The 19,278-nt window shown below is 36.2% G+C and overlaps 1 protein-coding gene across 3 annotated transcripts in view; it reads left to right on the top strand.

Moving 5' to 3' along the window:
* LOC130087791 (male-specific lethal 3 homolog) overlaps window positions 1-16,859 on the top strand; it is a 274,602-nt gene extending 257,743 nt beyond the window's left edge. For all 3 annotated transcript variants that reach the window (XM_056254271.1, XM_056254269.1, XM_056254270.1), the window contains 4 exons: window positions 8,573-8,685; window positions 12,174-12,273; window positions 12,357-12,441; window positions 16,126-16,859. In XM_056254271.1, the coding sequence (XP_056110246.1) occupies window positions 8,573-8,685; window positions 12,174-12,273; window positions 12,357-12,441; window positions 16,126-16,225 (398 nt within the window). In that variant the 3' untranslated portion in view covers window positions 16,226-16,859. The remainder of the gene's footprint in view (window positions 1-8,572; window positions 8,686-12,173; window positions 12,274-12,356; window positions 12,442-16,125) is intronic.
* Window positions 16,860-19,278: the final 2,419 nt, after the last annotated feature.

Below are 19,278 nucleotides of genomic sequence, written 5' to 3'. Positions count from 1 at the left end.
GCTACAATAATATGTCAGCAGCATGTATGTAAAAGTTTGTAGTTTTGAGATAATGATGATTATGTGTAGTTTGTGAAAAGATTTAAAAATATTGTCACTGAAATAAGGTCATGAAACCCATACTGATTATTTCTTCACAAGACTTTTGAAAATTGTATCACGTAGCCTAGAATATTTGCTTCAAAACTATGTGAACATCATCCTGCATACTCATTCAGATAAAACAATATATTGATTTAAAATTTGTAAGACATGTTTTGTGTAAGAAAGCTTTATGCGAGGAGGTGTGGGCGAGGAATAATCTTCATGAATATTGATGTGTTTCACACCTAAGAAAGACAAAGACCCTCTCATAATGGCCCTATCAGGTGGGAACAGAACAAAGAATGAGTAGAGATTTTAAAAAGAATGGCTTTTTGATTGTTTGAATTTATTTACAACACACCTTAATTCAAAGATACACAACAAAGGACAAAAAGGCACATTATTGAACACACTGATCTAAAGACAGAGACTTGAACAGTCACACACCTTTGTGCCATAAAAAAAAAATATATATACATACATTTTGGTCTAGCACCAGTTTAACTAGCTACAATGTGAAGTTTATGCAACAATAACATGCTTACTATTATGAGTGGAAATTTCTTACCTTAAACATCTTTTTCATCTTCAAATCGCGTTCTTCTAATTCTTCTGAGGTAAATCCAAGGTAAACTGCACAGCACAAACACAGTCTTCCAAACTCGATGAAAAGCAGATGAGTACTGAAGTCTCTGATTCTTTGTTGTTGAGGTAATGAGGGTGTTTACAGGTCTGCGTTCATTCACGTGGCCGATTTGCGTGTCAATTGCTCGTGCGCGCGTGGGTGTGGTCACATTAGAGATAATGAGAAACTGTACATCTCGTTGCTTTCATACGGATTACTTAAACAGAGAATACTTGTTTTTGATATGATTTACATCATTTATAAATAGAGACTTCAAGCTTTGTAAAGACATGTCTCATGTCAGTGTGGCCAGCATTCGCTGAGTTACAGATTATTTTCTGTCGCATTTCAGAATGAACTTCACATTGAAAGAGATGGCAGAACGCGCATCATGTTTATTTTCTTTATTTTATGAAAAACACGTTTCGTTTTTATTATTAGTGAACACAAATAAAAGAAGACATTTAACAGTTTTGAATGATGTATAACACTTGCCTATATGACAAACATCGACGGAGTTATGCAGTCTCTTTTGCACTGATAAGAAAAAAAGCAAGCTGGTCGCGCCGGCGCGACCGCCGACCCCAGGGTGTTAAGTGTCCCCAACTAAGCAAGCCAAAAGCCAAAGGCGACAGTGGCAAAGAACCAAAACTCCATCAGGTGACAGAATGGAGAGAAAAAACCTTGGGAGAAACCAGGCTCAGTCGGGGGGCCAGTTCTTCTCTGGCCTATAAACGAACAGTGCATGATTATGATTCAGGCAGCATTACAGGTCCCCAACTAATATGGTCATACTTACTGGTTCTAGTAGGAACTCTAGCTGCTGGGTTCTGGACCAGTTGGAGCTGGAGTTTGTTTATTAAGCGTGCAGGTCAACCACCCAGTAGTAGCATTACAATAATCTAGCCTTGAGGTCATGAATGCATGAACTAACTGTTCCGCATTTTTCATTGAGAGCATATGTCGTTCAGTAATATTCTTAGGATTGCATGCTGCCACCGCCTCCTTCAAATTCCACCAGAGATTTTCTATGGGGTTCAAATCAGGTGACTGTGATGGCCAGCATTGGCCACTGTCTTCCAGAATCTTCCAGGACTTCTTCTGCAACCAAGCCTTGGTGGTTCCTCACTGACGGCACAACGTTTTCTCCTAGGATTTCCTGATATACAAAAATGAATCCATCTTGCCTTCCACACGCTGCAGGTTTCCAGTGCCAGAGCATCAAAGCATCACTGAGCCACCACCATGCTTGACTGTAGGCAGTGTTTTTTCAGCATATGCTTCATTCTTCTTGCTCCAGACACACCGCTGATCCATAGGGCCGAAAAGTTCCATTGCTCCACAGAACAGAATCCCAAACTTCAAACCCACTTCTGTGGCTTATTTATATTATTTTGAGCAAATTGGAGCTGACTTTTCTTGTGCTTTTGGGTCAGTAGTGGTGTAGTCTTGGAGTTCTGGCATGGAGACCATCTGCGTTTAGTACGCACCTTACTGTGCAAGCTGAAACCTCATTGTCTTGCAGCAGGTCTTTTGCAGTCACTCAATGTTTTTTTCTGAACCCGCCTTCTCAGAATCTGGTTGCAGCCGTTGATTGCTTCCTTTTTCTGCCCCACCCAGGTAGTGTAACCACTGTTCCTTTAACTTTAAACTTGCAAACTATGATTCCAAGGGTGTCTCTAGGAACATTTAGTGCCTTCGCTATCTTTTTGTATCCTGTTCATTGTTTGTGAAGGGTAATGACCTTTCCCTTCTCTTAACTTTTTGGACCATTCTTTTGACTTAGCAATATTTCTAACATACAATCAAACGTGACACTCCACAAACCTAACCAGTTTTGGTATTTCATGTGTTGTACACCTGTTTTGCAGATTTGTGCTGTTGTAAGGGGATTCTATTCAGGGGGTTAAATAATTTTGAGACTCCAGAATAGGGGTGTGCCATAGCATTCCGTCCACTATAACACCGGTATAAATTTTTACATGATAAAAAGTGTCATATCGCAATATCAATGATATAGCGACGCGATGACGTATGTGGCATTTACGTTCCCTAGCGCGCACAACAACAACACCTGTCTCAACACCGTCCTTCTCTCTCTCACTCTCAAAATGGGTTGCACAAGGCAAGCGTCAAGCGCGCTGCAAGCAGCAATACTAGACTCTTGTGTTTAGGAGTCGGGACATGACGGAATTGTCACTTGCATAATCGGCCCAGCAGTGCATCATAACTAAAGTTTATAATTTTCACGTCTTTTTAAGTTTGATCAGTTTAAAGATTCAAGCGATTTTAAACTATCCAGTACTCGCGTACATGCATAAAGCCGCCTCACAAACAGCTTGCGAGTAACAAAAGTTATTTTTCTCGGATTATATCGCTTTAACTCTCTGGGGTCTAAGGTGTTTTTGGGGTCCTTGAGATGTTTTGACATACTCTGACATTTGTGCTTTTTTCAGTTGCTTATAAACAAATGACTGGCAAAGGTGTAATTACACTCTATTTAGCACAAACAGGGCTACCATAATATGTGAGCAACATGTATGTACATGTTTGTATTTTTGAGAGAATATTGTTTATGCGTGGTTATTGAAAAAACTAAAACTTAAAGTTTCTGAAATAAGGCCACAAAACACATACTAAATATGTGTCCACAAGACTTTTGACTAATGGATGTTGTCGCCTAGAGTTTTTTCTTCAAAATGATCTGAAAATCATCCTGCCTAATCATTCACATTAAACAATAGATTGGTTTAAATTTAAAAATGACACTTTTTGTTTGGAAAGGCAATATGCGCAGGGGTGTGACCTGCTGTGATTCACACCTGAGAAGACAATGGGCCCGCATTATGAGCGCATAATGGGGCTGCATACTAATGAGCCTTTCATTCAGGTGTGTCACTGAGCCACAAGAATGCAATGACAATATATATATATATATATATATATATATATATATATATATAGGCCTATATAATACAAAATTGGTTCACAGTTCCAATTATTTCTTTATTTTTCAAATTGTGCTTGCAAATTGTATAATATCAAATGTAAACATTTCTAGTAATTGTGCAGTTAATTCTCATACTGTATTTACAGAAAGTTTGGGAATATATCCCAAATGTGTCACTAATAAAACACAATACAAATAATTTAAAGAGGAGGCTTATATTGAGCTTTTAAGATTTACCTAAGATTTATTTATATGTACATATATTTTTGCTATTTTAATAAAAAGGTTACAATTACAACAACAATTAAAATTAACTATATTTCAAATGTAATCTTTCTTTGTATAAACTAAAGTATACATTTTATCATACATATTTCACAGTTGCGGATTAATTAGTTTGAATATAGCCTACAATCGAACAAACACTATAATAACATCTTAGCAAACAAGCTTATTTGATGTGGCAGTATTTTACAGTAAAAACGACATCTTGTCTTTCATATGTAACATATCGTTTTTATGATTAGGGCATAAATGTTAATTTGCAGTTTAATACGTTGCTTATACAAAAATATTTTATTTCAACATATTTCAGTCGATTTTTAATCATCTCAGTATTGGAATATAGTTAGGTAAAAGCTGTTCATTCATTCACACACAAAAATGTGATTCATATTCAAACAGTCTTTTTGTTTACAGACACTATTTCATATCGCGATTAGAACAAAGCACTTGAAAATAAAGAATGTAGCCTACCTATTCCTCAGCTGGATCCGTTGCTCCTCAAAATGAAACTACCTGCACTTCTGAGGTAATTTTTTGCAGGATTATTATTAAGATTATTCCTAGTTTTTCCTAGTATTATTAAGATTATTAAGTATTATTCCTCACAGCGTCGTAAATATGAGTCTCTTTCGGTTGGTTATCCAGCTGATGTGTGGGCGTGGATCGCCTCAGAGCATTTGTGTTTGAATAGAGCGTGCGCTCCGTGGGCGTGGTCAAATTAACTTTAATGACCTGAGACGAGAACGACTATCATCTCTCTCTTTTCGTACAGATTACATAAAATGAGAAAATGTGTTTTTTATATAAATTACTTCATTTAAAAGAAGAGAATTTCAGCTTCATAAAGTATTTACTTAGTTACAGTTCAGTTTTCGGATGCGTTTCAGAATGGACTTCACTGACAGAGAGAAGGCAGAACGCGCATCATGTTTATTTTTCTTTATTTGACAAAAAGCAGAGCACTTTGTTTTTATTGTGAGTATACACAAAAAAAATAGACACTTAACAGGATCGAATGATGTATAACCCCAGAGGGTTAACTGGGAAAAAAAACACGCAAAATTGTGTCACAATTCTGGTCTTGGTTAGTATAATCGTAAACACAATCGGTTATGTCTTAAATAAGCATAAAACGTGACACTGGACAGACAGTATAATGAAAACAGTCCGTGCACTTATATGTGTCTGTCATTAGTGTTGCCGTCAAAACAACAAAAGATAAGCTATTAATTCTGATTCCTTACAATTAAAGCTATGTATTTAATTTAGTCAGGACTAAAAGACTATCAGTGTTATTTTACATTTGATTACTTTATTCAGTTTCTGTAGTATTTCTGAATACTAGTGTTAGACCTACCCAAAAACTTTTCTTTTTATTTCTCTTTATTTGTATCTTTATTATTTTGTATAAATTGTTGCTACTTTTTAAAATTGAATTCAAAGATTGAAATCAAGCTTCCTTTTGTTGTGTGAACTCTTAACAACAAAATTACCCCATTGTATAAACTCAGTGAGTGAGCAAACATTTAGGTGAGATAAATGTAAAAAAAAAAAAAAAAATTCCCTATATTGTCATAAATATTATCGCAAATATTCTTGAAATATCGTGTTATAATTTTGAGGCTATATCACCCACCCCTACTGCAGAAGTCATTAAAGCTGCAGTCCGCAGTTTTTATTTTACTCTTTGTAGCCATCTCTGTTCGAAATCTGCAATTGCAGTTATTCGCGGAATTATCAACTTTACGTGAGTTGCACCTCGACACGGCACAGCGCAGATGAATCCAATGTTGTGCGGCTGTCAGTCGCCGCGCCGTTGTAGATACTGGCATTCAGAATCACAGATTATTCTTTTTGGAAGTATGACCAACATAATAATTTTTACCGGAAAATGTCATCTGAACAAGTAACAAACATCCACTTTTGTTCTGGTTCTGACATTGCAGTAAATCGCGCTGATTAAATCTAACAATCGCTTATCATATCACGTAAAACCGTGCAAATTATACTTTGTTCTCAAATTGTTAATGTTAACAACATCAGCATTGTGTGACTACATGTAATGTCCTTCCGATATGTATCCTTGTTTTCGCATGGGTCCGGTTGCAGTCTCTTTTTTTCTGTAGCCACTCCGAAGTCCGAACGAAGTCTTTTGCATTTTACAGCGGGTGAATCTCCAGTTGTCACTGGTGATTGTCGTTTGAACCTTTCTGGATCTGCCATCAAATTGATAAGTTTAATTATATCAAGTGCTGTGAGAAAAGGCTATAAATCTCCACCTCCAACATCCTCACTCGCATTATAGCCTACTAGCCGAGACTCCTTCTTTATGTGTACAGATGTGACGTAATGCGGAAATCCACCAGTACCACTGGAATTAAACATTATTACAAGCTTACCATTTTGAATCGAGCTAAGGCAAGCAGATAGTTTTGAACACTGGCTGGTTATGTATTTTCTCAAATTTATTTTGGATAATTTTTAACCCAAAAAAGCTACGGACTGCAGCTTTAAAAGTTGCATTTTCAGTTGAATTTGGGGAAACCACTTGAAACATTTGTTGTGTTGAGATATTTAAATTACTTTTGTATGATTTGTTCATTCCAAACAGCTGAAAGTCTGTAAATTTTGCCAATAAACCTGATTTGCAATGGGGGTTGAATAAATTTGATTACAAAGACACTGTAACAAAGACACTTTATATTTCAACATATTTCAGTCGATTTCACTCATCTCTGTCTGTATAGCAATTTGGGAAAAGCCAAACTAGTCAATATGTACATGTTTATGTAAAAAAAAAAAAAAAAAAAAAAAAAAAAACGCCGCGCTCTTCTTCTGAGGTGAATTCTTTCAGGATTATTCCTCACCGCATCCCAAAATGATGTAAAGTAAATAAATCTGATGAAAGTTGTATGCGTTTTATCGAGTAGATGTGGGCATTGACTCTGTTTGCATTGATCTCCTCAGATCATTACTGCATGAATAGTGCGCGCTGTCAGTAGGCATGTACAAATTAGCGGATAATGAGACTACAAAATGAGACATAACGACTGACATCTCTCTCTCTCTTTCCATTCAGATTACATAAACCGAGAATATTTGTTTTCGTTTTGAATTGGATATTTTAAATGTAGACTATTAAATGTGTTTAGATATTAGGGGTGTAAATCGGACAGTTCATCACGATACGATACGATATCGATTCTCGCAGCCAGCGATACGATTATTGCCGATACCTCAAAAAATTCCGCGATACGATTACGATTCGATTCGATTCAGGGTTATCAATCGATTTATCGATATTTAGATATTATGTGCCAAGTTTACACAACCAGTTACGTTTATTAACTCACAAATGCATCTAAAAATATATGAAAGTTTAATTAAACTCTTTGAAAATTGCACACCCTCTCCCAATTGGGACATTTACAAGTTGTTTGTTACAAGTTACAAGTAAAAACAGAGTTATCTGTTTTTGCAAATGAACTAACAGAAGAGGTTGTTTTGATTAAGTAATAATAACAAAAAAAAAAATACAGGTAAATTATTAAATTAAAGTGCATTGAAAGTATTTTTTTTTATATATAGGCTATAGCTATATATTTTTTGTGTGTGGCAAAAGCAGATAACTCCACATTTCATGTTTCAGAGTTAAACAAAGCCTAGTAATTGCTACGATACTTAATAAAACACTTAATCTTTGTAATGTTAATCTCCTCAGCTGACATCTAGACGCCTGTCAAACTTTGTTGTTGTGAATAACGTACACGCGATACAGAGAGCTTTTCCCTCACCACTAACCTGCCGTTTTAGCAAGATTCCGTGAAAAAGTTTCAGATCTTATATCCTTTTATGCCCCGAAGAAGATATCACAGGTTCATCAAGTTCGTTGAAATCCATCCTCGATCACTTTTAATCAGCTTTGACGAAACTCCTCTCAGCTAGCGCGTCTTTTCAAAGTGACTAGCAGGCTTGTCACCTGACCTGAATACTGCGCACTGTTTCACAAACAAGGGTGCTTGTCGTTTCTGCTGTAAAAGATGAACTCGCCATGCCTTGACAGTGGAAAATACCGGCTTTTGTGACAAAGGGTTCAGTCAATCTTGTCAGGCGTCTATTTCAGCTGAGAAAAATTACGTGAGGATGTGGAGAGTGTCAAAATAAAGGTACCGTATAATCGATATTTTATGTGTGGCATCGATGCATCGTATCGTTAGACTTTTGATCGATGTATCGATCCATATCGATGTATTGTTACACCCCTATTAGATATATTGATCATGTCTGTGTGACAAGTATTCGCTGAGTTTTGTTTAATTTGTGATGTCCTCCAGAAAAAAGTTCACGGAGACAGAGATGTCAGAAAGTAAACCCTGTTTGTTTTCTTTATTTTACAAAAGCACAATGTTTTGTAAGTAGACCCTTTACAGTTTCGAATGATATATTGCTTTTATACAGTATGTATGACCATAAGTCGATTTCACTGCTATGTGAAAACAATCCACCAAACCGCGCCGGTGCAGTCGTCAGCCCCAGAGATTTAAATATGGTCTTCGGTGCCCATAATTGCAATGCATATTTTTTTTTTAAACCTTAAAATTGCATATGTTTCTCTACTACTTATACAGGGACTCCTGTTCACAGTGGCTCCTCCTCTCCTTTACCATTGACACCGAGCAAGGATTACACTGGAGGGCTTTTCTCAGGGCTGGAAACCCAGAGGAACTACGAACTAAATGAAGTGAGTCCTAAACCCAGGTGCAAGAACCCTCAAGTCTTGCTTTACTGTCAATAGTAAAAAGACCCTATTAGACTTAAAATCTGATTTAAAATCTGAATCTGACAAACACATACTGCACTTGTTTATTTAAATATATATATATATATATATATATATATATATATATATATATATGGCAAATGGAATGAATGTGTTTATAACAAAATTATAGGAAAATAACAATTGTATTAATAGATTTGTTTTTTACGTGTTTAACCTGGGAAAAGTTTAAAATTTCCATGAAATACTAATCTGACAGATATATTTGAAGTTATAAGTTAAATAATAAGTTATTATTGCAATGTAAGTTTAATTGTATATTAGAGATGATATTAGAGATTGATTTTTAATACCCAATACAGATACTGAATACTTGTTTATATGTCCTTGTTTTGTATAAGTTGTATATGTATAGTTTTGAAACTAAGCATTTAAGTATAATTTTACTGATCTCATTTATTTTTACATAAAGCTATCATTAGTTAATTTTACTTTGAGACCATTTAAATATCAGACACTGCACCAATTGCATATTTTTGCTCAGATTCTGCCTCTGAATAAAACTGAGGTGTTTTTTTTTCCCTTGAGTATGAGCTCCATTTTCTGCTATATCCTACTATATGAGCCATAAAAACCTGAGGTATCAAATGACAAATAATAGATAGATTGATAGATTACTGAAATAATAAATTAATTTCCACAGAGCTAGTACATAGATCACTATTAATAATGAAAATGTAGTAAATGATAATACAATTTTGAGACTTTTAATTAGTGGATGGTTACATACAGTGGCCATTCTGTTGGAAATGTATGTTCGAAGAACATCCCTGAGCATCCCTAGTGCAGGGTATTGAAGAGCATAGGCGAGAAAGAGAGAATTAAACTGTTATTTCTAACTTGCACTCATCCAATGCTCTTTTATTCCTTTAAAGGTGCACTATGCACAAATTTTCAGTTACTGTTTGTAAACACAACATTCAAACGTGACCCCTCCTTGTGGGTGGAACACCGCCAGAAGAACATGCGCTCTCCCTGATATTAGTTACACATGCAGCTCGACCGACTCAAGAGAATGCCAGTGGGAAGATGAGTGATGAGCTATGTTGAAAATATTTTTTCAAGTACTGTTTATCATGCATAAATAGCATTTTTTTTTTCTGTAACAGACAGCAGTCAACAAAGCAATTGCAACATTAGCTAATGGTTTTTGTGTCGAAACAGGATAACTTAGAGGGGCTTCCCAAGCTTTAGACACAGAAGAAAAATTCCCACCCTTACAAGCGCTGCATTCCGTTTTTGGCTGGAGCGACACACTCACTGGCCAAAGGTTGCAGCCCAGAAACATCCCGAGCACAGGAATGCAGGGCTATGGAGGGCCAAACCTGCAGAAAAAAATATATATATAGAAAAATACATGTAATAATAGGAAAATAAATGAATTAAATGACTTGATAAAACAAATACAATTCATCTTTAATAAAAACTTAATCCTGAATTTGTTTTTGTATTATTGTTTATTTATGGTGGTGCAGTTCCTGTCTTAAAGGGGTATTAAAAGACTTGTCAAAAATCACTTGGCATTGGATGTGTTTTTGGTGATCTGATGATCTGAATTGGCCAACCAAGATTAATGTTTTTTCTCACCTGGTATTAAACACCAACTTAGGCTTTAAAGTAGCACAAGTCATTTTTTGATTATCATGAACATTTAATAAATTGAATTGATAGTTTAAATAATACACAAGTAAAAAAAAATGGCACAAATATTTGAAAATACATATAAATTTAAATGTCACTGTCTTAAAGTGCAAATATTAAGCAAGCTCTGGAAAGATAGCAAAGCGGAGTGTCAAAAGCCTTTGTCAAAACCTTTTTTTTTCTTGATTTCACTACAAACAGACTGTGAATGTGGGTGCCCATAATCTTTCTGGATTTGGGGTTTTTAAACAGTAGGTGACAGAAAAGTTAATAAAGTGTGTGGTAAATGGCTTGTGGTTGGCAAGTATTGCATCACAACTATGTATCATTTTATTATACTGATTAAAATGTTGCAATGGTAATCATGCTCCCACAAAAGGAACCACAGGTTCAGACATTTGATGCATGCATTTAACAGAGGGGAGTCTGAATCCCCACTAAAATCACCAAAACAGCAGCACTGCAAACTCCCAAGATAGTTGACATCTGTTGAGTAGAATATTTGATTTTGCTGTGGTGTCAAAATTGGCATTGAAAATTTCTCTGCTATTGATTTTAAGGTTGTGATCAGCCTAGCTGCACTGATTCTCTGTACAGTTTTAAACATTATCTTTGTGTATATTCGCACTGTTAGAGATGTAGGACCTGTTCTTATCATGATCTGGTGCAATACTGCTTGTATGCCTGTAATCTCATTTACAGAATTAGCTCATTAAAGGATTAGTTCACCTCAAAATGAAAATTTCCTGATAATTTACTCACCCCAATGCCATCCAAGATGTTCATGTCTTTCTTTCTTCAGTGGAAAAGAAATTAAGTCTTTTGAGGAAAACATTTCAGGATTTTTCTCCACACAATGGACTTCAACGGTAACCAAATTGTTGAAGTCCAAATCAATGCAGTTTCAAAGGGCTTTGAAGTGTTTCAAAGGGCACTGCACGATCCCAGCTGAGGAATAGGGTCTTATCTAGCTAAATGGTCGGTCATTTTCACAAAAAAAAAAAAAATGTAAATACTTTTTAACCACAATTGTTCGTCTTGTGCTGGTCTGCGACGCACCAGGCATTACGTAATCACGTTGGAAAGGTCACGCTGGACGTAGGCGGAAGTACCGCCCCATTGTTTACAAGCGTGGAGAAGGAGGATTGTTCAATTTTATTGTATGTTGAATGACATATTTATGTTTTTGTGTCAGTTTATTGTTTAAAATGGTCCTTTCGTGTGCGTATCCTGGATGTTTAAAACAACGGGGCGGTACTTCCGCCTACGTCCTGCGTGACCTTTCCAACATAATGCCTGGCGCGTCGCAGACCAGCACAAGACGAACAATTATGGTTAAAAAGTATATACATTTTTATTTTTTTAGAAAATGACCGATCGTTTCGCTAGATAAGACCCTATTCCTCAGCTGGGATCGTGCAGAGCTCTTTGAAGCTCTCTTTCCCCTACGAGAGTTTTGTATGTTGCTTTCTTGTCAATAAAAAAAAGAGCCCTTTGAAGCACTTCAAAGCCCTTTCAAACTGCATTGATTTGGACTTCAACAATTTGGTTACCATTGAAGTCCATTGTGTGGAGAAAAATCCTGAAATGTTTTCCTCAAAAGACAGAATTTATTTTCCACTGAAGAAAGAAAGACATGAACATCTTGGATGGCATTGGGGTGAGTAAATTGTCAGGAAATTTTTAATTTTGAGGTGAAGTAATCCTTTAAATTGGCTCACCTCTATGTTGTCTTTCGTTTTCTTTAGGTTCTGAGCTGGAGACTGACACCGGATAACTACCCCCAGAGCGACCAGCTTCCACCTCCCTCTTACCTCTATGGCTCTCAGCACCTGCTTCGGCTATTTGGTGAATATCAGCTTCTTATGTTCAAAAGTGTTAAATTATTTATTTATTTATTTAATTTATTTATTTATGCCTTTTTGTTTTAGTGAAACTTCCAGAAATCCTGAGGAAGATGCATATACCAGAAAAGAACCTGAGGGCACTAGTGAAACACTTTGAGCTTTTCCTCAGGTGCAGAATTTTTTTTAAGAATTGCATGCACATGATTAACTTGAATGCACATAAATACTTTATCTAAGTGAAATGTGTGAGAGGTAGTTGTAAATCATTTTTTTGTAGTTTCAAGGTGTTCTTGCTAATCACTTAATAGAGAACACACAGGCGAGATGGATAAAACAAATATTGATTATAGTTCTAATACAAGTTATATTTCAACTTGTGTCCTATCTACTAAAATTTATAAGAAGACATCTAAGACATAGCCATAGAAATATGATTCTCAATGAAGCCCAAGTCAACAAAGTTAGGACTAGGGGTACTTTCCAACTATCAAATTTACAGGGAAATTAAAAATGTTGCTCCATCCGTACAATTTGGGACATTGCTATATAAGTTAGTGAGATTGCAGATTCCTTGATTGCACATTCTAGCGGCTAGCATTGATCACAAACCCAAATGAGAATTTGTGATATTTCAGTTGGAAACTACAAACATGAATAAAAAATGGCTATAGTGCGTGAGACTGACTGTGCTTCATCACTTCATTGCATACTCTTCTTCTACGCACCTAAAAGTATGTACTTTATCATCACAAATAGAGTGCATACATAAATTAGGACACAAGTAAGCAAAAAGTCACTAGTGTTTTTAGTCACAAACAGTGTTGTTTTAACAAATTTGTTGAGTAATGATTCATGACTCACTCATAAAGACAGTCATTCAGACTTCACACAACAATGTAACCTAATATTAACTTAATTGGTAACAGCATGTAGTGTCATATCATTCTGATTTAATTTAAAGGGGCTGTTTTACACGATACCAAACAAACTACAGCTAGTTCAAAACGCTGCAGCTCGAGTTCTTACCAGAACCAGGAAGTATGACCATATTAGCCCGGTTCTGTCAACACTGCATTGGCTGCCTATTAAACATCGTATACATTTCAAAATATTGCTGATTATTACTTACAAAGCTCTAAATGGTTTAGCTCCGCAATGCTTGAGCGAGCTCTTAACGCATTATAGTCCTTCACGTCTATTGTGATCTCAAAGTTCCGGCCAGTTAATAATACCTAGAATATCAAAATCGACTGCTGGCGGTAGATCCTTTTCCTATTTAGCACCAAAACTTTGGAGCAGTCTTCCTACCATTGTCCGGGAAGCAGACACACTCTGTCAGGTCAAAGCTAGACTAAAAACACATCTCTTTGACCTAGCATTCACATAATACATTATCGACTTCTATAATTCAATGTTAGGCTGCATAGGTTAGGTCAGCCGGAACTGGGAACACTTCCCTTAAATCCTGATGTACTCGTTACATCATAAGAAGAATAGCATCTATGCTAATTTTAGTGTCTTTGTTTATCCCGAGGTTTTCCCGCTGCCTGCCGGATCCAGGCCGTTTTCAGATCTGACGAAGGACCTTCGCCTGGACCGATGACAACGCAGTGCTGAAGTGCCAACTAGCCTCTCCCTATGGAGAATCCCTTTTTCACTATACAGATAAAGCGTTGTGGAAATTAGGGTTCACGTACCAACCCAGAAGTGATCAAATAAAATAAAATTCTGTATCAAAATTTATAGGCAAGACAAGTAGTTTGTTTAGGCATGGTTTGTAGGGAATTACAAACCTGCGCACATATATTCAAACGCACATAACTATAGAACCAATTCTTAATGCGCATGTGAACGCTATCAGCGCTTATCACAGGTTCGCGTTTAAAGTCTGTTTAGAGAGAACGGTGTCATCTTAGCGGCACCTAATTTTAATAACAAATGATCATTTCACCGGAAGTGAATCAATCAAAACTAACTTTAGCTGGAAAATAACATTATTCAAGAACCGCTATAAAACCAAACCAATCTGTGTTACCTTAAATTATATTAAGTTTATCTCTGTAAAGCTGCTTTGAAACAATCTACATTGTTAAAAGCGCTATATAAATGAGGATGACTTGACTTGACCCTCACAACTACACAAATCTGCAAAACAGGTGTTGTCTCGAGCACACCTGATACAACTAATCAAGGGCTTCATTAGTTGCACCATGTTGCAAGCTTCAAAAACGCGAACCTGTGAAAACGCTGACGACGTGTACATGCATATCACGTGTTCAGTCTATAGGTATGCGCGTTTGAATATATATGTGCACAGGCGCATAGTCTTTCTTTACAAATTGACCTCACCAAATGACTTGTCTGGCCTTAAAAATTCATAAAACAGAATTTTTGTCACTTCCGCACATCCATGCGAACCGGAATAATTTTGACAACGTTTTATCTGTACAGAGGTAAAGGGAAGGGAAGGAGGAATTCACAGGGGAGAGACTAGTTGACACGTCAGGACTGCGTTGTCATCGTGTCCAGGCGTAGGTCCTTCATCAGATCTGGATATGGCCTGGATCTGGCGGACTGCGGTAAACCTCGGGATAAACAGAGACTAATATTAGAGTAGACGCCATTCTTCTTATGATGCAACGAGTACATCAGGATTTATGGGAAGTGTTCTTGGTTCCGGCTGACCTAATCTATGCAGCCTAACATTGAATTATAGAAGTTTATAATGTGTTATGTGTATGTTGGGTCAAAGAGATGTGTTTTTAGTCTAGATTGAAGCTGACAGAGTGTGTCTGCTTCCCGAACAATGTTAGGAAGACTGTTCCAAAGTTTAGGTGCTAAATAGGAAAAGGATCTATTGCCAGCATTTGATTTTGATATTCTAGGTATTATCAACTGGCCGGAATTTTGAGATTCCAATAGACGTGAAGGACTATAATGCGTTAAGAGCTTGCTCAAGTACTGGGGAGCTAAACCATTTAATGCTTTGTAAGTAATCAGCAATATTTAAAAATGTATACGATGTTTAATAGGGAGCCAATGCAGTTTTGACAGAACGGGGCTATATGGGACCATATGGTCATACTTCCTGGTTCTGGTTCAACACTCTGCCTACAGTCAAGCGTGGTGGTGACTCTGTGATGCTCTGGGGCTGCTTTGCATCCTCTGGCACTGGAAACCTGCAGCATGTGGAAGGCAAGATGGATTCATTTTTGTATATCAGGAAATCCTAGGAGAAAACGTTGTGCCGTCAGTGAGGAACCACCCAGGCTTGGTTGCAGAAGAAGTCCTGGAAGATTCTGGAAGACAGTGGCCAATGCTGGCCATCACAGTCATCTGATTTGAACCCCATAGAAAATCTCTGGTGGGATTTGAAGGAGGCGGTTGCAGCATGCAATCCTAAGAATATTACTGAACGACATATGCTCTCTAATGTAAATTAGAAAATAATATACTGATAATATGCAACCATTTTCTCTGGAAAGAGGTTTGGTAAAGTGATACCAAAAAGCCTTGAACATGAAGATCTGTGGGATGCTGATCTCCTGGAACACCAAAGGGTCCTAAAATCTGGAACACACAGATGAGGCCCTGAAATTAGGTCCTTAACAATCTGGAACTCTCAAACAAAGGAAACTTGAAGTAAAGATTTGCTCTCCTGAGCTTAACTTTGTTGCAAATGTCTGTTTGTCTTCTGCCTCTCTGAGACCCAGAACGTGGTTGATCTGTTACAGTCTCACCCTTGCAGGCTGGGAGAATGTAATTAATGTGTCTTAACTTTCACCTGAAAACTGTTATTAGTAGTAGTAGTAGTGGTGTTATCGAGTTTACATATGCTGCTTCCTTTTTTCAGGTTTTTGGCAGAGTTTCATGAGGACTTCTTTCCAGAGTCTGCATATGTGTCTGCAACTGAAGCCCATTACAGCATGAAGCAACCACGCTCAGTCTTCTAAAAATCCCTTGGGGAGAGAGTTTCTTCTGTACTGTGCTCCCCTGAACTTCTGGTACTCCCTAATACTGAATGTTGAGCTTTTTTTCTTTCTACTTGTAAATCCTAACAATTTCCCTGGAGTGTTTCCTCTGATCCATTTTTACATGTTCAGTTGATTTATGGCAAAGCTTTCTTGACAATCTTTTTTTTTATTTTTTTTTATAAAGCATTTTGAATTCAGTCTCACAAAAATGATGAAACATTTTCTTGTTTCATAGATTTTAATGCTATATGAAGCCACCAGTACCTCTTGTGCTCTTGATTTTTTTCCATCTAAAACTGAACAATTGACTATTTTGCTTTTGTCTTCCTTATTTTGCTGCAGTTGTCTTCTATCTTGTGCTTTACCTCTCCTCCCTCTGAATGTGCTTAAACCGGCAACTAAACAAAAGCAGCATAAGATGTTTATTACATTTCTCCATTTTTGCCACACAGAATTGTTGTAGTAACTTTGTTATAAATTATATATAATTCTTTGAATTATGAATTTGAATGACAACAATGCAATTATCAGTGATCACACTCAAAATGATATGATATTTTCTTTATGTAAATTAATCTGTATAAAGTTCTTCTTATTAAAAAGTTTTCATCTCTTTTGTGTAAAAATAGGATAAGACTGGGTTTAAACAATATAGAGGGTTTTTTCACCCCCATTTATTATGATTAAGTTATTATAGTCTCATTATTCCCATTTTTTCCTCTTTCTGTGTATTTGTTTTCCATGGTGTCATAGATTATCTGTCAATGTCACTTGGTGGTGCTTAATTTCTCAGTTTATTAACCAATACATTATTCAAACTTTTGTTTACAGTGTTTAAAAGACCTCTAAACTAGTCACTGTTGTAAGAAAAATACTGCTTTGTTGCTTACTTCACTGGCATTCATTTCAAACCTTGAAAATCTCACAGGTAAACTATTTGTATAATCACTAGTGTCTGTAAATATTACGTACAAAACTCTCTTAAGAGAATGGAAAAGCGTAGCTCCAAACACTAGTCCAAACCAGATGAATGAACAAACTCGTTGCAGAGAGTAGATCAAGGTATCCAAGGTAACTCAAAATTCAAAAAGGACAAAATAAGCACATGAAAAATAGGCCAAAAAACTCGAGTTTATTGTCCAGAGGCCACAAATAAAGTGCAAAAGGTGCAAGGTGAGCAAAACGTTTTCGAGTTCAACCCTTCATCAGTGGGATGTTTTTCCAAGCATACCCAGAGGAAAAATGTATTGCTCAGTGGTTGCTTTTCCTAAGCTCAGGAGACTTAGTTGTGATTCTCATGTATTTTTCATTTTAGTATCAACAACATTTCAGATGTTTCTCCTAAAATTCCTTAGGAGAAATACAAATAGACACAAATGATACAGACACATGCAAGAAATATTTGAGAGAAAAAGAGTCAAAACTGAGATTGTGGTAGAAGAAACATTGAACAACTTTTTATTGTCTTGCCATATTTTGTTGCTCAGAGGTTGCTCTTTTTAACCTTTTAAAAATGTTTTAGTGTTTATCAGAGGGCAAGACCCTAGGACTTTTGTCGCACTTGAACCACGAATACACACAAAAAGAAAAGGAATGGATTAGACTAGAGTTTTGTGGTTGAAATTTAAAAAATATAAGGCCATCTAGTGGCTAGAGTCATGAAATATCATGTTATATTATTTTTTCTCCACAAGAGGTCGGCAAAGATGTCGGCAATGTAAGATATTTTGAGCTGAATTAAAAGGGTTTGCATGAAAATGTGTTATTTTGAATTTAAGTTAGAATGTGAGGAATGTGCTTAAAGTACCATTTATTTATTATTTATTAATCAAATCTAGTAATTTAAAGGTAATTAAAATAAAAAATAACAAAAAATCTCCAAAAAGGACTGCATTATAAAATAGAAAAAATGTTATCTAAATTAAATTAAATAAGCTTTCTGGACAGAAAAAAAAGTATAATTTAAGGGGAAATATGTGTTACAAAACGTGAGGGAAGGACAAGGGTTAAGCTCAGGAAACTTAGTTGTATTTCTCAATATATTTCTCATTTTAGTATCAACAGCGTCTCAAATGTTTCTCCTAAAATTGCTTAGGAGAAATAAAAGTAGACACAAATGAGACACGAGAAATATTTGAGAGACAAGAAGTTAAAACTGAGAATGTGGTAGAAGAAACATACAACATCTCTTTATAGTCTTACTGTCGTCTCTTTCAAGACTCTTTCAAGAATATTTTATTGCTCAGAGGTTGAAAGAATTAAATAAATAAGAATATTCCTAATATTGTAAATACTGAAACTATAATTTAAAAACCATTATACATTTCAGAATATTAAGGGTTACTAGTTTGATTTTTTCTTCAATGCCCAATATGCAGCACATTTTCTAAACACACTAGAAAATATATTTGTCTCCTTTTGCTAGAGAAACTAGATCACTCCAGTTGTCTCCTTTAAAGACTCAGAAGAAACCTCAACAACATCATATACTGTGCTCATAGTTTTCACCTTACCTAGAGACTCTAGTGGTCTTACATTTGTCACAATGGTAGAAATGTTTGAGTTCATGATGAGACATTTTATTTGTAAAGTTGTTGAGATCTTCACCCTTTTCTGAATCTATAATGTGTAAGGGATAATGTACATCCAGCCGGTTGTTATCTCAGAATAAACCCCCGAACAGGGGGACGCACACCGGCTGGATGTACATTATCCCGCTTATTACACAGCTACTTGCCACATTAGTAAATAATTAGTCACGAAATATTGAAATATTTTATTAGGTCTTTAAACGCAAAGCTTCCGCGGAGAGAGCAGTTGCTAGCGCGGCAAGTTCAAACTAGACGCCGGACATTTAAGAGATACTGTACACAGTTATACCACACAGTATTTCGCCACATAAATAATTATGGAGATAAGAGGTATTGATTTCAGATTAAACTGTTTTAAAATTATACCTGTTTGTATCTTGTAGTCCAACAGTGCACAAAACAATAGTCACAAAATGGCAGCATCTGCGTTTGTGTGAAACA

The sequence above is a fragment of the Rhinichthys klamathensis genome, unplaced genomic scaffold (genome assembly GCF_029890125.1).
Source record: "Rhinichthys klamathensis goyatoka isolate OS25496 unplaced genomic scaffold, OSU_Roscu_1.1 h1tg000111l_1, whole genome shotgun sequence".
Taxonomy (NCBI): domain Eukaryota; kingdom Metazoa; phylum Chordata; class Actinopteri; order Cypriniformes; family Leuciscidae; genus Rhinichthys; species Rhinichthys klamathensis.
Note: the sequence above shows the minus strand (reverse complement) of the source record. Positions and strands in the feature narration are given on the sequence as shown.